Source organism: Cinclus cinclus, chromosome 6 (assembly GCF_963662255.1).
Source record: "Cinclus cinclus chromosome 6, bCinCin1.1, whole genome shotgun sequence".
Classification (NCBI taxonomy): Eukaryota; Metazoa; Chordata; class Aves; order Passeriformes; family Cinclidae; genus Cinclus; species Cinclus cinclus.
In genome coordinates, this window is record NC_085051.1 from 52,389,260 (window position 1) to 52,409,096 (window position 19,837).

Here is a 19,837-nt window from a genome sequence, read left to right on the forward strand (position 1 = left end):
CATGGTACCAGGTGCAATCAAATTTTTAGGAGTGTTTTAGATTTATATAAGAGGAGGTTTTTTCTGTTTTCTTTAGGATGCAGATTTATTTTGAATATTTATAGAAGCTTTATTGTATTTTTATGTCACAAACTGGCTTTATTCCCAAAGAACAAATTGTAAAGATATGGGGTAATACAGAACATGAGTGCAGATTTTTAGGATGTTTGCTCTGTGCAGGGAGAATAACACCCTTGTTTAAATAAGGAAAGAGCAAAATGCCTTTTGTTTGGGAATTCCCGTGCTTCCTAATTCTCAGAACAACTTTATGGGTAAACTCACTTTTGCTTCCAGTTTCTAGGCTTCTCTACTAATATTAGTATTAGTTAATTCCCAACATGTTGTTCTGACCTTCACTGCAGTATATACAGCTTGAAGTATCAACTGAGCTCCAGCCTCAGTTGCTTGAATACTTCTTGTATTGAACAATAGCGACCAGACTGGAGCAAGCAGTGTCACAGTGTCACCCATCTGATGGCCACAGCCATGTCCTCTCAGGTGTGAGTATCAGCATATGCTGGCTGCAGGAGAGGTGGCTGAAAGACAACCAACAGTGGACAGGACCAACCTGGTGACTGTGCCTCTTTTTTTATGTGCTTACCTGTCTTGAAAAGCAGTTGTCCAGGTTTAACATTTTTAAGACATCCAAAAGTTCATGTATTTTTGTTGTGATGATCTTTTCCCACAGATAAGAAACTGTAGTGATAAGAACCAGCTGGTGATTAATTAGGCATTAAGATTTAGCTTGCTGAACAAGAACCAGAGTCTTGGGCTGGATGGCAGCTTGCCATGCCTTTAGGAATCAGAGGTCTCAACCAGAACTAGCCCATCTTGAATGCCCTAGCTAGGCTCCCCTCCCTGCTCTCTGGAAGGTTGTTAACTTGACTGCCATAAGTGCAGAGTATCTTACTGAGGTGTGACTTCAAAATTGCTTTTTATGGCAGTTTGAAACATGATTATGGGGGAACAGTCTGAGTCCTGCTGTTAAAGGTTCCTGAAAAGGAAGAGAAGCCATTGCAGGTGACACCTTGTAGTGGCATGGGAACCGTAACAGAGTGCTGTTTGCAAAAGGGTGGCAGCTGGAATGTTTGTGTTATCTGGGCTTGTGCTCACCACTGATCCCACGTGCAGATGTAGGAGCATGTAACTAATGTGCACGATGGCAAAGCTCCGTGCATACAGATAGATAAGCATCACTTCTCCCCATCCCCTTGTTAAATACAGCTTGTTCATTGCAATAAGGTTGTGGTGGTCTTGTATGCTCAGTGCTCTGATGTATTTTGTGACTGTACTTCAGGAATGGCTTCTGAGTTTTGCTGCACAAGAAAATGCTGGCATTCAGAGTATCATGGAAGAGAATTCCTCACCAATCTGGCTGCTCTCTTGCTGTGCTTGTTTAGCTTTTCTGGTCTGACATACTTCTTCATAAAATAAATACAAAACCCAAGGCAGACAAATCTGACTGTTAGGTGTATCACATAGTATGTTTTATTTGTCAGTGTTCTTTCTGCTTGTTTTCTGTGACAAGATAGCCAAGATGTCACTTCCAAAAGTGGAGTCCTGTGGCACCCTGTGCACTTTATTCTGGTGTGAAATCTCTCTTGACAGCTGACAGTCCAGCCTGGAGCAGTTTTGTATCTCTGTGAAACTCTCACCTGCTGCTCATTTGGCATTCGGTGCTGTCTGTGTTAAGTCTTGAATATTCTCCTGTCACTGCTGTCTGCCTCCTTGTGACTAATTATTCAGTTTCCTTGAAGAAGTCATGCTTTTGGAGGACTTCACATCTCAAATCATCTTCAGCTTCTTTTTGTTCAGAAGAAACTTAATGGGGAAGCAGACATTCAGTAGTTGTGGACTGTGACTTGCCAGTTTGGGAACTTTGAGCTCTCTTGACTTGAAAATTCTTCTGTCAGCATCTCTTTTAGTACTTCTTTTTCTATATTTCTTTTGTGGGTTAGAGGCAGGTCAAGCCTGGTTTTTTCTGTCATTTTAAGGAAAGTAATGTTCCCTGTGTTGTTCCTACAAATCAACATGCTGGAAGTTGGCTTTTGACTTCAAGAATTGGCAGAATAGTGGAGGTCTTGAATATGATTTAAAAAAATACGCAGCTGCAGAGGGAAAAGAGGTATTAGTATCTACACATCAAGGAACTGAAACATTTACAGATTCCTAAATAAAGCGTCAAATGAAGCTTTTCCAATCACACTCAGGAAGCAAGTCCACAGGCAGGTAAGTTTCAGTTTTTAAGTATTCATTCTGGATACTTGAGGAGTTGCACTTTTTTCCATTTCTTGCTAATCTTTTCTCTTACAACCACAGAAAAGTGTCAGGTCCCATGCTCATGACTGCATTTCCCTATGTCCAGCCATTGATGTACAGCAGCAGCACTCGTGCCTTGGGCAGTCTCTAAATCCAGACTACTTTTCTAAGCTGCTTTTCTTGCTCATTCATGGCACTTCTGTGAACCTCCTTGTCTGACTCATGTTCTCAACATCAGTTTCATTTCTGTTGTGCTGGTTACAATCTCGAGTTGCTTCTTCAGTGCCATTATTACCTGCTGGGTTTTTATGCTTGCTGGCGAAACTCTAGCTAAGGTCTGAAATAATCTGAATTTCCTCATTAATGAGAAGTGTGAGTCACTTTCAGTTCAGCACAGACTTTTCGGTTCTTTCACTTATTGTTCTGTCAAGACAAGTCTCTGCAGTCTTTGAAGAGCAGACAAGGAATAGACTAACATTAATTCAAATTATGGCTCAGAATTTATAGTAGCTTTTCAATTAATTTTCTCCCTTTTTTGGGGGGTGTGTTTGTGTTGTTCTGTTGGTTTTGAATAAGGTATTACATATCCTTTGAATAAGGAACAGCTACTTGGTCTGTATGCAGTTATGAGGATGGGTTCCTTGGGCTCTCTCTGAGTTTGATGGAGACCAGAGGGACTTTCCCCTGGGTAAAGGAGCAATGAAGTGAGAATTCTTCACTTTACACCTCCACTCTTGCTCAGCTGGTGTTATAAAAGCATGAAATGGTTTCAGCATTGAGTCACAATTATTTTGTCTTTTGTTTCTGTAAATAATGGCATCAGAAATCAAAGAAAATTCTGTACCCATTTAGTTTTCATGGAGAATTCTGTACCAAAATTATAGATGCATAAATTATCTCCAAGTAAATATGTTTCATTACAAGTGTGTGATTTTGGGCTTAGCCAGGGAAGGTTAGATACCACAAAAGCTGTGTACAAGAGGGTTTATGTATTTGGAATGTGAAGCATTTGACTCTCTTAGTGGCATTTGTGGACATACTTTGAGAAGTGAACTGGGCCTCATTTTTTCATTCTGCTTCTTAAAATTTGAATTATAACTATGTTGGTTGAGGCAACTGCAGAGCTGTGAAATAGGTTTATATCTAAATTATCGGTTAACATGGAGAGAGAATTGAAGTCTGCTTTCCTCTTGCAGATTGCCTGACACTTCTCACAGGTAAATAGCTGTTGTATCCTCCAACTTTGCTTTCTCCTGTATATGCTGAGCCTTTCTAAGGGCACTAACACTTGTTTGACCAAAATTAGCTAGGAAATGATTGAAAGCACATTTAAAAACTTAACCTGGGATATTATTCCTCTGTTGTTCTGCTAATACTTTGCGTGCTGACTTAGAAGATGGATTGTCCCAGATAATAGGTACTGTAATTTACTCTTCAGATGGATTAATTATTTTCTCAGCTGCCTGTCAGTTGTGCTTAGCCCTGGTATATTAATCTAATGGCCATGTTACATAGGCCCTTCTGTGCTGTCAGTTAGACTTTGCTCAGCTGCTCTCTTCAGGTGAAGATGTGCAGTGAAAAGGTTGGAAAGTATCTAGTAAGTAAAACCCTTTTCTGGTGTTGTAAAGCAGACTTAAAGAAGCGTGTCTTACATTGTGCTATTGCAAAGGGATCGACAGGAAAAGTGGGCAGGGGATCTGGGTAGGCTCTGGATACCCTGTGTAGGATGCTCGTGGTTGTGCGCTTTTGCAGTAGCACTTGAGCAAGATCACATGCTGTACTGTGCCAGAGCACCTTCTTCACCACACCTCTTGCTGCCTCTAATGGTTGGACTTCAATACTAAGCAATACTTTTCTGAGAGAGAGAGAAAGATATTGAAGAATCCCTCATGTTTTCCTAGAGTGATGGCCATAATTTACACTTCATTTTCAGGAGCTGGTTTTAATTCTTTGCTTTCTAGAACCTTTGAATATGTAGACTGTTTTACAGATTTGTGCTGAATATACTCAGGCAGTAATGTATGTGTTACGTTCACATGATGTGTGGACACAGATCTGTTCTTGATCCTTTCTGATTTAATGCAGTCTCTCAGACGCTCTGTTTGTTTTATTTAAATCGTGAAAGAGGTCCTAATTTCTCAATTTTTCACACTTTTGATTCACAGAAACTATCTTAGAGCATGGACACCAGTAAGAAGTCAGAACCCCCTTTATCTGTAGAAATGGTGCAGCAGAGGGCCAATCCTGACCGCAGTCCATCAGCATCCATCTATGTTCCAGAGCAAGGTGGCTACAAAGAGAAATTTGTGAATGCTGTGGAAGATAAGTACAAATGTGAAAAATGTCATCTCATCTTATGCAATCCTAAACAGACTGAATGTGGACACAGATTCTGTGAAACCTGCATGAATGCCTTGCTGAGGTATGTTGTTTGTTCTTGTAGAGCATCTTGGTACTTTTAAATGTCGTGAACTACTGACATTGCTGGGAACACCATTGCAGCTTTAGGAATATGAGCCTTCCACTGTTACTTCCTTGAGGATTTGTTATCTGTGTGCTGGTGCAAACATTTGTGCTCTGTTCTAGGTCAGGGTAAGGCAACTGAGCTTTCCATCAATATTGTTGGAACAGTTGTTAAGATGATGTAATCCTGTGTGGCAATGTGTTAGAATTTCATTCCCTGTGGAGGCCAAATGGGGTAGTTGTTTCTCAAGACTTCTGACTTGGGTAATCTGGTGTCACATACACACAGTAAATTGTCTGTGTGAGGAACTGAGCTTGTACATGTTCCTTGGGGTGGTGTTACCTAACCTGGCTGTGGGCCAGCCTCAGAAATGGGTGGTGGGACCCTTGGATAAATGTAGCTGCTTGTGGAGCAGTTTCCCTGTAGCCCTTCCAGCTGTTTGTTATGGGACTTGTATGTCCTGTGGTTTGCAGGAGGGTCAGAAAGGCTGGCAACTCCATTACTGAGATGTTTGGGCCAGAGTGCAGAGAGGGTCAGTGAATGATACAGATGTGAAAGGAATGCTGAGAGGTGCAATCTTTCCCAGTCTAGATAAAAATAAAAGTGCAATCATTCAGGGAGTATCTAGGTTTTAAGAAGTACCTGTGCATCAGTAGATTTCTTTGCCTCTCAACGTTGGTGCATTACTGCTGGTTGTATTCAGTAGTGTGATTTCAAAACCTTATGTAATGCTTGGAGATGATTTAGCACACTTTAATCTCTTGGGGTACATAAGCAGTGAATATGTTCATGTACTAGTGGAAAAGCAGAAATGCAGAAGATACATGGCTTGCTGAATGTTGCATACTGGACTACTATCAGAGAGAGCATTTCACTTTGGAAGCCTTGGTGATCTGTTTACTAAGTATTTTTGTGACCACTCTGACTCTAGATGCTGGTTTATGTGTCATGTGGAAATACTGTAATCTGGTATCTAATACTTAGATACCTAACTGAAGATTACATGCAGTATGGCAAAAGAATATGGTAGTTATTACAATACTCAGTCTCCTGATGAAGAGTAATTTCTGTACTGGACAGGCACAAGGGTCCATAGCTCACTAAATGCACTCCTGCAGGATTTGTGCTTAGAGCATTTCAAATTTAAAACAACAACCAAAAAACCCACCAACTTTTCTTTTGATACACAGTGTCAAGTGAGATGTGGCATTTAAGAAATGCAGTTATTTCTTATTCAGTACATGTTTTTGGAAGACTCTTACATGTTAATGACAGTGACTGCAAAAAGCCAAACACCTGCCACGCTTGGATGTGCACAGGTGGGCAGAGCATATCCTTGACAATCTAAGCAGTAACAATTCTGGCTTTGCTAGAGTCTGGGCAATTTTCCTTCCCTGCTGTGAGACGTGCACATGTGCTTATTACAGTGTGGCTAGAATATGTGTAATTTTATCTTCCTGACTTTCCAACCAGTCTGTTACTGCAAAGGAGATGTGCTTAAGGCCGTTGAGTTATTTCACTTTATTTAAGTCCTTGTTGCAAACAAGTCCTGCATTAAAATAAAGTTTACATTCCACCCCCCTTTTTTTTAATAAAAAGTGTGCCATAAAATTGAAATTAAAATAGGTTTATGTTGGTCCTGTATTTGGCACATTTTTTTTCATTCAATGTTTATACACTGCTGCATGAAAACACACTAATTATGTTAGCAACTTCTGTTCCAGGGTTGTTTGAGGACAAGGAACTGGGAGTTAGTGGAGATAAAGCAGTAAAGATGTCTGCTCAGTATGCAAGAGTAGTTTGAAAAAGCAAGCTGGATGCTTGAGTGAATTCACTAAGAGCAAGGAAAGCATGACATTGTATTAAAAACTGTGTCCCCTGATGTAGCTTAGATTCCTTTTTTTTTTCTGACTTACGAAAAGTGTTACAGATATTGATACTTCAAGGTACTTAAGATGCTCAGAAATGTGATGAGATACAAAATGGTTGGTTTGAAGTGCAGAAGGCAGCAATGATTTGAGATAACCATGAGTATATAACATGATTGAACTTTTTCAGCCTTTTACACTGATTTGCACTGCTGCTAGGTAGCCTGTCAGTGAGCTGCTTTATGAAAGAATTCACACAGCTTTTACCTGATGCTTTTCGTTTTGGTGCTTTACAAGGGAGCTAATTTTGACTGTTCCCATTTTATGTGGGGAAAAGGAGCTAAAAAGGAACTTAGCAGCCTGGTCTGGTTCCATGGCAGGGGAATGGAACCAGATGAGCTTTGCTCTCTTCCAGCCCAATCCATTCTATGATTCTAAGGGGTTTACACTATAACACTTGGCAGGTCAGAGCCAGAAACAGCTGTAGAAACTCAGGTTGTCTGCACTCCAGTTCCTCTTCACAGTCTGCCCTGATTCTGAATCTGCCTGTTGTGCAAGAGGTCACAAGTTTGGTATTTAGTTTACCAAGACAGCTACAAGGCAGTAGTTCCCATAAAGGAGGCAGCAAGCATCTGTAACAGTTGCTAAAACCAGATCAGACTTGAAGGAGATGGACATAAGTACTTCTTTACCCTAAAAGGATGTATAATTGACTGTCAGAGAAAGTGAATTTTCATTAGGTATTGTTTGAAAAACAGTGATTGAAAAGACAATATTTTCCCTGTTTGCACAGATTGAGAAGTGATGGCAATTTTGGATCAGATGCAGATTAAAAATAGGGAATTAATTTTGCCAACTTAAAAACCACTATGCAGTTGTCTGGAAACATTGTGCTGGTCTTACTTCTCTGGGAGTGCCAGATACTTTCCACTGAAAAGTGAAATGTTTAAATTTATTGAAATAACATTGTATTTTCTCCTTATGATATATCCACTTTTAATGGTTTTAGAATATAATGAATAATCAAAACTAAGTGCTCATAAAGGGAAAGTTTTGTACTGCAAAAATTCAGATGAGCTAAAGTAGTTTCACTCTTTTCTTTTTAGGTCTTCTAGTCCCAAATGCACAGCATGTCAAGAAAGCATAGTAAAAGACAAGGTATTGTTAAAATCATTTGTTATTCAAGAGTATTGAACTGTGTGGTGTACACAAGTTTGTGTTACTGTTATGTGGTAATTATTTCATAAACCTAATAAGCTGCCTAAAAAGGTAGGTTTGTCATACAACCTAAACCATGCATTTTATAGTGGTAGGTGGCTCATTTTTCCTGCTAACCTCATGGTAGAAAACATGTCAGCTTCATCCCAAAACGTCCAGACAGGTGTCACATCTTGTATTCATAGCTGGGAGCTGCAGCAACTCACTGCAGGTGTCCTCCCATAACCAAGAGGATGATAAGAAATATTCCATCTCCTGTGGATGCAGGGATGTGATAGGTCTAGGTGAACACTGATTTGGCTCTAGCCCAGTGGTTGCTGTTTCACTCATCTCTTTTGCAGTGTGGTGTTCAGTGAAACCCACTGGAATTAGGACTGTGGGGAGTTACAGTAATCGTAATGGAATCAGATCACTTTTTTCATATGTGGAAGTTATTTCAGTGATACCCTCTTCGCTGTTTTTCACATCAGAGCTCTTCGCTGCCTTTGAAACGTTGAAGGTTGAAAAACTTCTGGACTTAGTACATGGTTTATGTGCTTCTACATTATTGCTAAAGTGTTTAGTAGATTATTTGTGCTAGTAGTCTTTCTTGCCTAAATGAATATTTGTGTTCATAACCATTTTCAAGAAAGGGTTGATGGGTGTGTTAATCTCTGTTTCAATCCAAAACAGTTCTCTGAATAGTGCTCAGCATCATTTGGTTTTGACATGGATAGACTCCCCAGGAGCTCAGACTGACAATCATGATGCCTAGTTTATTTGTTCTTTTAACTCTGACATTCTGGCTTTCAATATACATAAAAATGTACATTTGTTATGAAACTTCAGGTGTTTTTAAAACAAAACAAGAAGGCCAGTGTATACTAAATACCTGTTGGACTAACTGCAAATCAGTGTTTTTCATGAAACTGGAAACCTCTCTTCCCACAGAATGCTGAAGTCCTAAATCACAGAAATGCTTTTAGATAGTCTTTGAAAAGCTCTAGAAGCTGTCTTCTTACCTTACCTTCAGTCAGCAGAACTCTGCATACTGACCCTGTGTATTTCTTTGGAAAAGATGCTGCAGCATAGCCAATTGATTATTTAAATGAGAGTTGTTGATTAAACTTCCCACATGCTTCTGAAAAGTAAATAGAAATCAGTGACCTGTGTCAGATGAGATCAGATGAGAGGGATTGCAGTGTTCCTTCTTCACTGATACTGGGGATAAATTCATAGTCACTGTGGGCAGGTGGATCATAATTCTTGGTTAAGTGTTAGCATGCAGAACCATTCTATAATTACAGGAGTGCTGCAGTGTACACAGTACCTGCAGTGTACACTGTATCAGGAGTCTGTTTTTCAGAGAAGCAGCCATAGTTTGGGCTTGGTTCTTAAGGTATTTCTTAATGGCTATTAAAACAGTTGAAAAACAATTAGAAGTTTATCTCTTTGGTTTTGGACTTCAAAGTAGCAGTAATGGTTTTCAAATCTTGTCTCTCTCTCTCTAGTTCCTGCCCTTCTCAGCTTGGCTTCTTGAGAGCTCAGTTGTGTTGTCTCTTATGGGTATCTCCTATAGAAGGTGTAAAACTTAAAACCCCAACCGCTATTTGTAACTTCGTTCAGTTTTATTGTGGACAGAAAACACTGAAAGTTCTTATAAACATAAAAATTGAGAGACAGTTAAATCCCACTTATCTGTGAAATAAAAAAACCCTCCTTCCATCCAAAACCTTAAAAAATATCTGTCGTTTTGTGTTACCACTGAAGTGCAAGTACGTATTCCAGCCAACCAGTCTAAAAAATTTGGGACCACCATCCATGAAACATTTCCCCTCCAAACTACTGTGCTTTGAGTCACTTCTGTCTTATGGTATTGTGCCTAATACAGCAGCTTCCCAAACAATGGAGAGAGTTCTAGCTTGTGCAGGCCTAATATTGGCAAGAAAATAGCAGCAAATTTGGTCCTTTTTTGTACCTTTCCCTTTGCTGTATTTACAGCAAAACTGAAAGAGTAGTAGAATATCTGTCCAAATACTCTTTCACTGAGCCATTTCACAGTGGAGGAGCCACAGTGTTGTGCACATTCTAGAAAAAACAGAATAGCAGGATTTTATTTCTGGCACATAAAGCTAGAATTGAATCACACTGCTGTAGCTGAACTGCATGGCTTCTACTTTATTTGAACTTGCATATCCTTGAGTGGTTTTCAGTTTCTAAAATAAAGTGACTTTTGATTTTTCAGGTTTTTAAAGATAATTGTTGCAGGCGAGAGTTACTTGCCCTTCAAATATACTGCAGAAATGAAAACAAGGGCTGTAAGGAACAGCTATCTTTGGGTCAATTATTGGTAAGTTATTTCTTTTGAGTTAAAGAATGAAGAAAAAATTCTTACAAATTAAAATCAGTCGTTTTTCTTAACTTGCTCTGACTGGTGGTTAATGTGATTTATAAATGTTACAATAGGTTTAAGCTGTTTTGAAACTCAGCCTTTTTATGAACTGTAAGGAATTGTAAAAATTGTGATTGTCTGGCAGTAAGGCTTTGAAACATAAATGGATGAACCAAATGAAAACTGGGAGGAGAAATAGAATAGTGAAGAATCTTAATGTGTACTTGACAAATGTGAGAAATCTGATTTCTCTTTTGGTGTGTTTTTATTAATCCTTTCATGTGGTGTTTATGCATGAAATTAAACCTTTGGCTTCTCCAGAGTTGTGTAAAATAACCTGGAGCTGTTTTGGTGAAATCATGAGACAGCAGTAATTCAGTAATCCAGCAGCTGTATGGTATGGCTGGCTGCACAGCAGTTTGCTGTGAGATGTGTAGATTACTTCCTTTGAGTGAGCAAGCTCAGGTACCTAAACAACTTAAAGCAGTACCTATGTTTATGTGGAATAATATACCTTTAAAAAGAGTTCTTACCTTTTCTTTAAATAGCCTGTGTAGAATTTTGTGGTGTGTTGGAATGCTTTTAGTGTAGAAGTAGCTCATGTACATCTGTAATACAGTGAAATCAGCTGTCCAGGTAAAGGGAGTGTCCAGTCAGAAATGTATTCCCCAGTAGATTTGTCAGTGTTTGCTCTTGTGTGATGCAGTTCACAAAATAACTCTCCTTAATTTGGTTCTGAAGTTACTCAATGTTGGATGTCTTCGAAGGATTGACTTTTTTTTTTTTTTTTAATCTTTCAGATGCATTTGAGAACTGATTGTCAGTTTGAAGAACTCCCATGTCCTCGTGCTGATTGTAAAGAAAAAATACTGAGAAAAGATTTGCCAGACCATGTAGAGAAGACCTGTAAATACCGGGAGACAACCTGTAAATACTGTAAAAGCCAAGTCCCAATGATTATGTTGCAGGTGCAGTATTTTCTTGTGTATATTAAGATTTCCTACATTAATGTAGAATAATAACAACTCTTCTTGTTCTTCTCTGTAGCTGCCAAAAGAACTTTGGCCTCTCAGCCAGAATTAATAATTCAAAAAAGAAAATAGGCTGACTTTCAAAATGTGTCTTTTTCCTGTGGGGAAAAAAGTGCATTGAATAGGAAATATTTTTTTTATTCTGATGTTCAGATACTGCATTTTAAAGAGTTCATATCCACCGCCTGGTATTAATACTGAAGTTAATTTTGCTATGCTTTTTAGATTTTTTTTTTTACAATTTAAATAATAAATGCAACTACCATAATAACAATCAAATATTGTGCAAGAAGAGCATAAGCATTGCAACTGACTGGAAAAATAGCATCTTCTATGTAATCCTTCTTGAGTACTGTGTGATCTGTTATGGGAGGAAGGGAAGAATGTAAAACCCATTGTGTGGGGAAAGGAAGAATATAAAAGCAAATTGTACCTTGCCATAACCAGCCGTGGTTCATGACAGGCCTAGGATGAGCTACCATTGTTCTTGGCATCAGATAGGCAGCATATTGAGGGTTAGAATTGCAGAGCAGAGGTTGAGAAAGTCATGCTTACTTTACACATAGAATTTTAAATTGCCTGTGTTTGGGTTATTTCACATTGAAAGGTATTATGCTGAATCTATCTTGGTATGATTTTAACCTTTCTAAAAAAATTCTGCCTACATAGTTTCTGTAGTCCGTTGGTCTTGGATCTGACACTTCCTTACTATAGTAAGAGTGATGAAAATTTTAATCTCATTTGTATTCTTGTGTGTTGTTTGTTAGGTGAGGTCTGACAACAATAAGTGTTCTTTGCTTGGAGATGTTGTTACAAAAAGGTATAGGTAGAAACTTGCCAAATTCTTATTTAGATTTGGCTCTCAGTTATTTGAGTGCACACTTGCAGGGTCTGGTAGTTCAGTAACTGTGCCTTACCTAGAATAAGGTGGCTGAGATGAAAATACACAGAAAAAAATAACTCCGCCCTGTATTTATTCTTGTACATTCTGATACAGAGGTGAGAGTATGTTTGGGTAGATTATGGATGCTGTCCTTGCAGAATTATGACAAGGCTGGGGATGGCATGAGGCAAAAAGTGATACTAAAAATGTGTGGTGTCTTAACAGACAGAATCAGTGAGTTTCAACTATGTTCTGCAGACTGCACTGGCTGATATTTTTTGGGACTTTTTCTGAGATTTTTAGAAGTTCAGTGGTTATAGAAATACAGAGGGGCTTCTTTGTTGTGGCCTGATTAAAATGTTACCTCACTATACTTCAGTAATAAGAATCAGAAGCTTAATGACACTGCATGTTTGAATCTTAGAATCCCAGAATAGTTTGGCTTGGAAGGGAGCTTAAAGATCATTCTTGTTCCAACCCTTCTGCTGTGGGCAGGGATGCCTTCCACTTGACCAGATTGCTCAAAACCACATCCAGCCTTGAATGCTTCCAGGGATTAAACATCCACTATTTCTCTGGAAAATCTGTTCCAGTGCCTCGACACCCTCACAGTCTAGAACTTCCTAACATCTAATTTAAACCTGCCCTCTATCAGTTTAAAGCCCTTCTCCCTTGTCCTATCTCTACATGCCCCTGTAAAAAGTCCCTCTCTGGTTTTCTGTTAGCCCCTTTAGGTACTGTTAGATTTCTTTTGACTTCTCATTTGAGTTTTGTTACCCTGTTGACAAAATTGGATTTTTAGAGATGGACTTGAATTTATCTCTGGGTTCTGTAGCCTAGAATTTTCTCAAATATAATAATGACTGAAGCTGGCCTCAGTGACTTGAACTGAAAATGGAGATGGGGGAGCAGACTGAGAAAAAAGGTATGCAAATGGAAACAAAATATTTTACTGGAGAACATGTGGTTCATGTCTTCATAGAATCCCATGACCCGTGGGGTAGGAAATCCCCGTTGTTGGAGGCAGACTCCAACAAATTAACAATGTCAGTAGAAGGCTTGTATTTGTCTTGCCTGCATGCTCACTCAGTGACTTAGCCTCATAATGTCTTTTGTTCAAACTGTCTATAAATTTAGGGTCTCTTTGTCACAAACCTACCTTTTCCATCCTCTACCTCCTGGCAGATAAAGATGGTGCACTGTTAAAGTGGAGACTAGTAGTCTGAAATGCTTCTGGATTACTGTATTTTTCTGTGTATAATCCAGAGAGCTGCTTGGAAGTGCTTGTCCTGTAAAACTGGTACTTAGCCAGCAGTAGTGAGACATCTGGAAGGACAGGACTGCTTTGTGCCTGGGCCCCTCCCTGAAACCCTGGCCATAACCCAGACCTTGCCAGGGGAGTCTGGGCTCTGCCCAGTGGTCTGAAATATAGCTGAGCTGGCTGGGACAGCATTGGGGAAGACCCCAGACATTGTCCCTTGTTCCCTGTCACCTCTCTGGAGCCTGACGTGTTCCTAATGTGGCACTGGCTTTTCTGGGAGCCCTGTTAATATCCTGCCCTGCCCTCAACTGTGCTGGGAGCCCTGCATGTGCTGTCACCTGTGGTTTGTACTGGGTTTGGGCTTTGGCTTTATGTGCTCAGCTGGCTGAATTTAGATTTGGAGTGAGAGTTCTGCCGATGGACTGGGATTACTCTGGTGTATTCTGGAAAGGCTTGCCATGGCTTCAGTGGGTGGACACTGGGATGTGGAGCAAGGAGGAAAACAGGAGAGAATGCTGAGAAGTTGCATGTTGCCTGTTTATCATGAACCAAGATTTGGTGTCGCAGCCTTTGTCAGATGATTTGGGTAGGTTAGGGAATTAAAATTAGGGAATGAACATTAGAAGGGAGTATTAAGTTTCTGGGTTTGTAATGGATAAATAGCTAAGGAAGTGTGTGTAGGGCGTTAGGTTCCTAGAGTCACATGGTTGTGTGTGAGGTCTCCCTTAGCACAATTCCAGATGTGTTCAGAATGAGAGGCCCAGGTCCAGCTGTTGACTCTGAGCAGGAGGGGTGCCTTGGGACTCTGCTTGTCAGAAGAGCATCGCTGTCACCCTGACAGGCTGTTCTGAGGAGAGGGGCTGGCATTGCTCCTGGCTGGTTGGCATTGCTCCTGGCTGGGTACCCTGGTGGGGGCGGGCTGAAGATGGCTCAGGAACTGTCCCAGGGTTCCCTGGCGAAGGAGCAGCTGAGGGTTCCCTGGTTCTGTCACTGGGACTGTGCCACATCCCAAGTGAGCGAGTGTGAATGGGGAGCATGGCAGGGTAGATGGGGCAGGGCAGTGTCTGATGGCCTGCTTTAAAAGGAGGAGATAAACCATTTCAGATAGTGGCAGATTTATGCCAGAATTGTGACCAAGGCTGTTATGATCTTGGAGATCAGATCTGCTTTACGTCTTGGTTTGTTTCAGAAAATAGACCTGGTTACTGGCATAAAGGGCATGCTATTTGTTCTACCCTTTCTAACAGGCTTATAAATCTAGAGCTTTGTTGCCTTTGCTTTTCTTAAGTACCAGAAATGAAGCAGTGTGTTTCAAGTTGAATGGGATGTGTCACTTGACGAGAAACGGATTTTTCATTTTGTTGAGAAAACTGAGAGGAAATGTAAATTCAGTTATCTTGGGCCTGACTTTCTTCCCTCACTGGGGTTATAGGGTTTGTCAGCAATGCTGAGATACCTGTCATCTGAGTCCAGATTGAAATCCCTGCCCAGCATCATGGTGTGTAATAGTGAGTCTTTGTATCGGGTGTTTGGGAATCAAAACTAGAAAAGAATTGGAAGGGAACATCCATACATAGGGAAGAGAATCTCTTGAGAATGGGCAGTGGACATTTCTGATGAACTTTTCCATGCGCTACATACCCTTACTAGAAAGGACATTTACACTGGTTCTGCTTTCTCTTAAAGATGCCCAATTTTGTGAGTAATTGTTGGGGATTAAAACTTGACTTGGACTGCTGTTTCATTGTTCAAAGTAAAACCAATAAAATGGTAAGTGAATAGATTTGCTTTGCATGGGAAAACACAAGGAACTCTTGGTTTTGCTTCAGAATATCAACACCTCCATCAAAAGTACAAATGATGTTTGCGGAATTGCAGTTCTGTAACTGTGCATTGAAGAAATCTTGTGGGATTTTTAATTACTGTAGGATGCTTTTCTTTGCAGGTAAGTCCTCTCTTAATGAAAGAGTAAGATCTGATTTGTGGTTTGTTTGCTTTTTTTCCCTCTGTAGAAACATGAAGATACAGACTGCCCATGTGTCATGGTTTCATGTCCTCATAAATGCAGTGTTAAAACACTCATGAGGAGCGAGGTAAGAAGTCATGCCCTGTGTTGTGCTGAAAAATTAAATAATGTCTTTAGTAAGATCTCGCAAGAATTTTGCCAGAAGCCATTTCCTTGTTAAAATGTGAGATCTAAGGAAAAGCTTTTTCTACCACACAGTTAAGTGTGATAACACTCAAATATTTTTAATGATTTCTTGAAAAGCTATTTAAAAGAAACAATTTTGAGTCATTATTACACTTGGTTTGTCCAAGACTAGCATATGTCCTTCCTGCTTTTGTTTTTACTAGCTCTCCCCTGCCCTTCCCTCTTTTCAGCACCTTAGAGCAGCATCTTGGGGTAGTTAGCGTATATTAAAATAAAAATGCACAATTAAAATTAAGTGCATGTTGACAAAAGTTAGTAAAGAGTACTGAAATCATATAGATGTGTAATTTCATGGAAAAACTTAAATTATGTTTAAATCTATTAAATTTTGGGGGAAAACAGTAACTGATACTTAGAGAAATGGTGTAAGATTAAGGTAGAATATAACACTCCCAAAAGCAGATGCAACAATGCATAAAGGTTTCTCTTACTGTATAGAAGTTTCCAGTAAAATGTAGATTAAAAAGAAAATTAAAGCCTTGCTTTGAAGAGATCCATGTTCTTGTACCTGGAAAGATAAAAGTAGCATCTGTCAAAATTGAAGTACTTAATTTTTCCTTAAAAGTAGAACTTAACTTGCCAAGGATAGAGAAGAATTTACTGAAGTCTTCATCACTCAGTAAGCCTCTTTTAAGGAAAGTGAAGTTTCTGATCTGAGGATGAGCTTTTCTCTTTCCTCTGCTACTTACTTCCTGAGCTGGATTCATACAGTTTTTTAGTTGCACTTGTAAATTATTAGTTGCAGCAGAGTGCAGAAGGCAGGTAAGAACCCTGCCAAAGTTTAGTGCAGTCTTTTCCTCCAAGATAATGAAATACAAAATATATTATAGATACTGTATTTATTAAGAGAAACAGAGTTGTTAAGAAAAGAGAAAATACCGGCCAACCTTACCAGTGCTTACTGCCAAGGTTAGATCCTGATTCTGGAGCACTTTGGCTTATCCTTAAACCCTGACTTGAGCAGTTACTTTTAGAGGTGTGTCTGAGTGCTTGTAAGAACTGCACCATTAAAGGCTCAGTTGTTACACACAGAGGTAGAATGGGGTTTGAAACCATGGGTAGAAACAGAACTTTAAACAGCCCTTTGTCCTGCATCATCTGTTGCTGTATGTTGCTTAATTTTTTTTCTAATACTGTGAAAATGTGTGTATTTCTTGGTTGCATGACTAGGGACAAGAAGTCAAATGCCAAAAATGGGAAAATGCCTGCCTAACAGTTTGAGAAAATTCTGTAGTGTACAAGTGGAGATCCTACCATAGAATAAAAGGCAATTTTCATGTTTAATTCATAACTCTTTGGCAGACTTCTGGTTTTGAGAAGTTGCAAAACGTGTCGTTCTTGTAAAACCTGTTAGACCACATGTCCCTTTCTTACTTCTTTTTTTTTTTTCTTCTCCCCTACATGTCTTTTGAAATGATGCTGTGAATTTCTACAGGTAGTGTTTAGAACACAATAGTTGTGAATCAGAGATGAGTGACTGATGGCATCTCAGTACAAGATTTTAAAGACTCTCTTGCCTGTTCCAGAGCTACACATTCAAAGCAGTGTTGATTCACCACTTCTTTCCAGGGAGGTGGATGAGCTGTGGGGCTTAAGATGTGGGAAATTCCAAATGAGATTCTGCAACCCAAAAGAGGGATGCCAGCTGAGGAGCCAGGCTCTGGCTCCTGTCTGCTTTGGGGGAAATAGAAACTGCAGACTCTGGTTTTGAAAAGAGAGTGTTTGTTAGGCTGTCCTTTTCAAAAATATCTCTCTGCTCCAACTTCCAGGCAGTTTGCATCCAGCTGCTGCCACCTGTGCTGCTGCTGTCCATATATATGTATATGCTTCTGCAAATTGGTTTACTTCTCAACGAAAAGCAGTCTGTGCTCGTAATAATACAAGATATTGGACTAAATCTCAATCTGTGACAAATGCAGGCATTTTACTACTCAGTTTTAATCCCGCGTACTGCATTTTTTTAAAGTTATTGAACTGTACCTATTCTAAAACTTTGTCTGTTTCATGCAGTACTTGTTTAGTCTTTTTTGTGTAATTTAACTGTTAAATTTAGGCACGGAGAATTGCATGTTATGTTTTGAAAAGTTGGCTCCTCGTGAAATTAGGATTAGAAAAAAATGTACTTTACTACAGTGAAACTGATCTTAAGACTTGCTCAGAGCACCAGTAAAATAAAAAAGTTGCTTTTTGAGAAAAGATTAGCCATTCACTAAAATCAAATGAAATGAAATAATTGTAGAGTATGTTCTTTCTGTTTGTTTTGGTTTTTTTAAATTGGGTTGCCTATTGAAATAGTCTTTGGTAGAAGTTTCACTGTATATTAAGTGTATCACACTGTATACTGTATTGGCATGTGTGTGTGGTTTACATATGTGTATATACAGAATTAGCACTTGAGATCAGACTGGAGAAAATATACACATGTGTGTTGTATGTTCTGCAAATGGCACACGATACAAACCTGATAACCTCTGCCCTTTATGTTATCATGCAAAAGTCTTTTTGCCAAAACTCACATTTTTTTCCTATTACAGTTGAATGCACATTTGTCAGAATGTATTAATGCCCCAAGTACCTGTAGTTTTAAGCGTTATGGCTGCACTTTTCAGGTCAGTATATAACAATTATACTTCCCAATTGATGAAAGTCTGCAAATAGAACCTAATTCTTTAACGTGAAAGTTCTGGACTTCTCCAGTTTCAGTTAAGAAAATCATCCAGTTGCACCAAGTGATTATACAGGAGATGTTTGATTTTGTGCTTTAAAAATAAACAACATGAATAGCCCACACGTTCCTGCAGTGGTTTGAGTTCAGTTATTAGGTGTATCTTGTTGAAATAGGAATATGACACAATTGAAGAACTTTTTAACTTAGGATAAGAGGAAAGTCTCTTTAGTTCTTCAGAAAATAGACTAGTAACTTCAGTTGTTTCTATGAAAGCATTTTTTTGAACTAAGTATGTTTATATTTTCTCTCATTTGTGTGTCTTAATATTTTAATTGAGGTTACACATAGGTTAGCACACTTAAAACATGTATTTATATGTGCATTAATATGTCTGTGTGCCCATAGGTGTATAATCAAAGCATGAAATTTATTTTTTAACGAAAGTTTCAGATTTTAATCCTGGCAATCCCTGCAAAAGTTAAAATAATAAAGTCAAACTTCAGAGTTTAGTTTCAGTAGTAGTATTCCAATAGTTTATTCCAATATTCTGCTTCCCTTACCATAAATCCTGGGGAATTTGCATGCTTATGTAATGAAAATATTCAGGACATTTCAGAACGACAGGAAAAAATGGCATTTATGTGATAGAATGATTTATTTGTTAGCCCATGGCTATTTAAAGAGACAAGGACTCACTAAGGAGCAACACTTCTCAATAGATGATGTCCTGCAGGTATTTCCAGGTTCTTAAATAACAAGCATTCATCTTTTTAAGTGTTAACAGTAATGCTCTTAGTGGTAGAACTGATCAGTGCTGTAACCCTGCCCACTGTTATGTCGTACGTATTGCCATTCATTTTATGTATGTATATGTGTGCATATATGTACATATATCCACATATATATTTTTAGGATTTTATATAGAGTACATACCTTGAGGATCATTGAAACCCTTTCAGTTGCTTTGCAGCACTATGCACCATCAAAGCTAACATTCTCTGCATTGCAAAGCACTTACTGAAGTAGGTGTAATGCAGCATGATACAAATGAAGTAAGTAATGTGGTCTGCATCTTATGTACTCTGTATATAATCTATGTGTGTTCTGTAAACTCTTTATATAGTGGTTCTTTGTAACAGCACTTGTAGGTTGTGCAGAGGCAGCATATCTGAATATCATAGAACAGTCATGGTAACATCTTAAACATGACAAAATAGGCATTGTAATAACTCTCAGTGTAGTTTATAAAGCTGGCGGTTTCCAGTGGTGATAAATTTATCTTAAATATTTGTCTTTAATATTCAGCTGAAGGAAAATGTAGTGCTTATGAAGCTGTTCATGAAATAGAATGGAACTTTTAAATTACAGTCAGTGGAATTGGAAGTTTCAGATTTTATATGACTCGAGTCATACTGTGCTTTGTTTAGTTTTAAGGTACATAAAAGACTCTAAAATGTAATTCATTTTGTAAATCTTGTTCATCTTTATTGTTTCTGAGTTAGCAAGCACACTGGGTGGAGATATGTAGCAGTTGTATAGAACACTTGCTATATTAAATGTATT

At 38.9% G+C, this 19,837-nt stretch overlaps 1 protein-coding gene across 1 annotated transcript in view; it reads left to right on the top strand.

Annotated features, from left to right (window-relative positions):
• The window catches only part of TRAF3 (TNF receptor associated factor 3), a 70,327-nt gene that overhangs the window by 31,195 nt on the left and 19,295 nt on the right, over positions 1–19,837 (top strand). Inside the window, exons 3-8 of the mRNA XM_062495645.1 lie at positions 4,464–4,720; positions 7,737–7,788; positions 10,073–10,177; positions 11,020–11,187; positions 15,407–15,487; positions 18,141–18,215. Of these exons, the coding sequence (XP_062351629.1) occupies positions 4,479–4,720; positions 7,737–7,788; positions 10,073–10,177; positions 11,020–11,187; positions 15,407–15,487; positions 18,141–18,215 (723 nt within the window). The 5' untranslated portion in view covers positions 4,464–4,478. The remainder of the gene's footprint in view (positions 1–4,463; positions 4,721–7,736; positions 7,789–10,072; positions 10,178–11,019; positions 11,188–15,406; positions 15,488–18,140; positions 18,216–19,837) is intronic.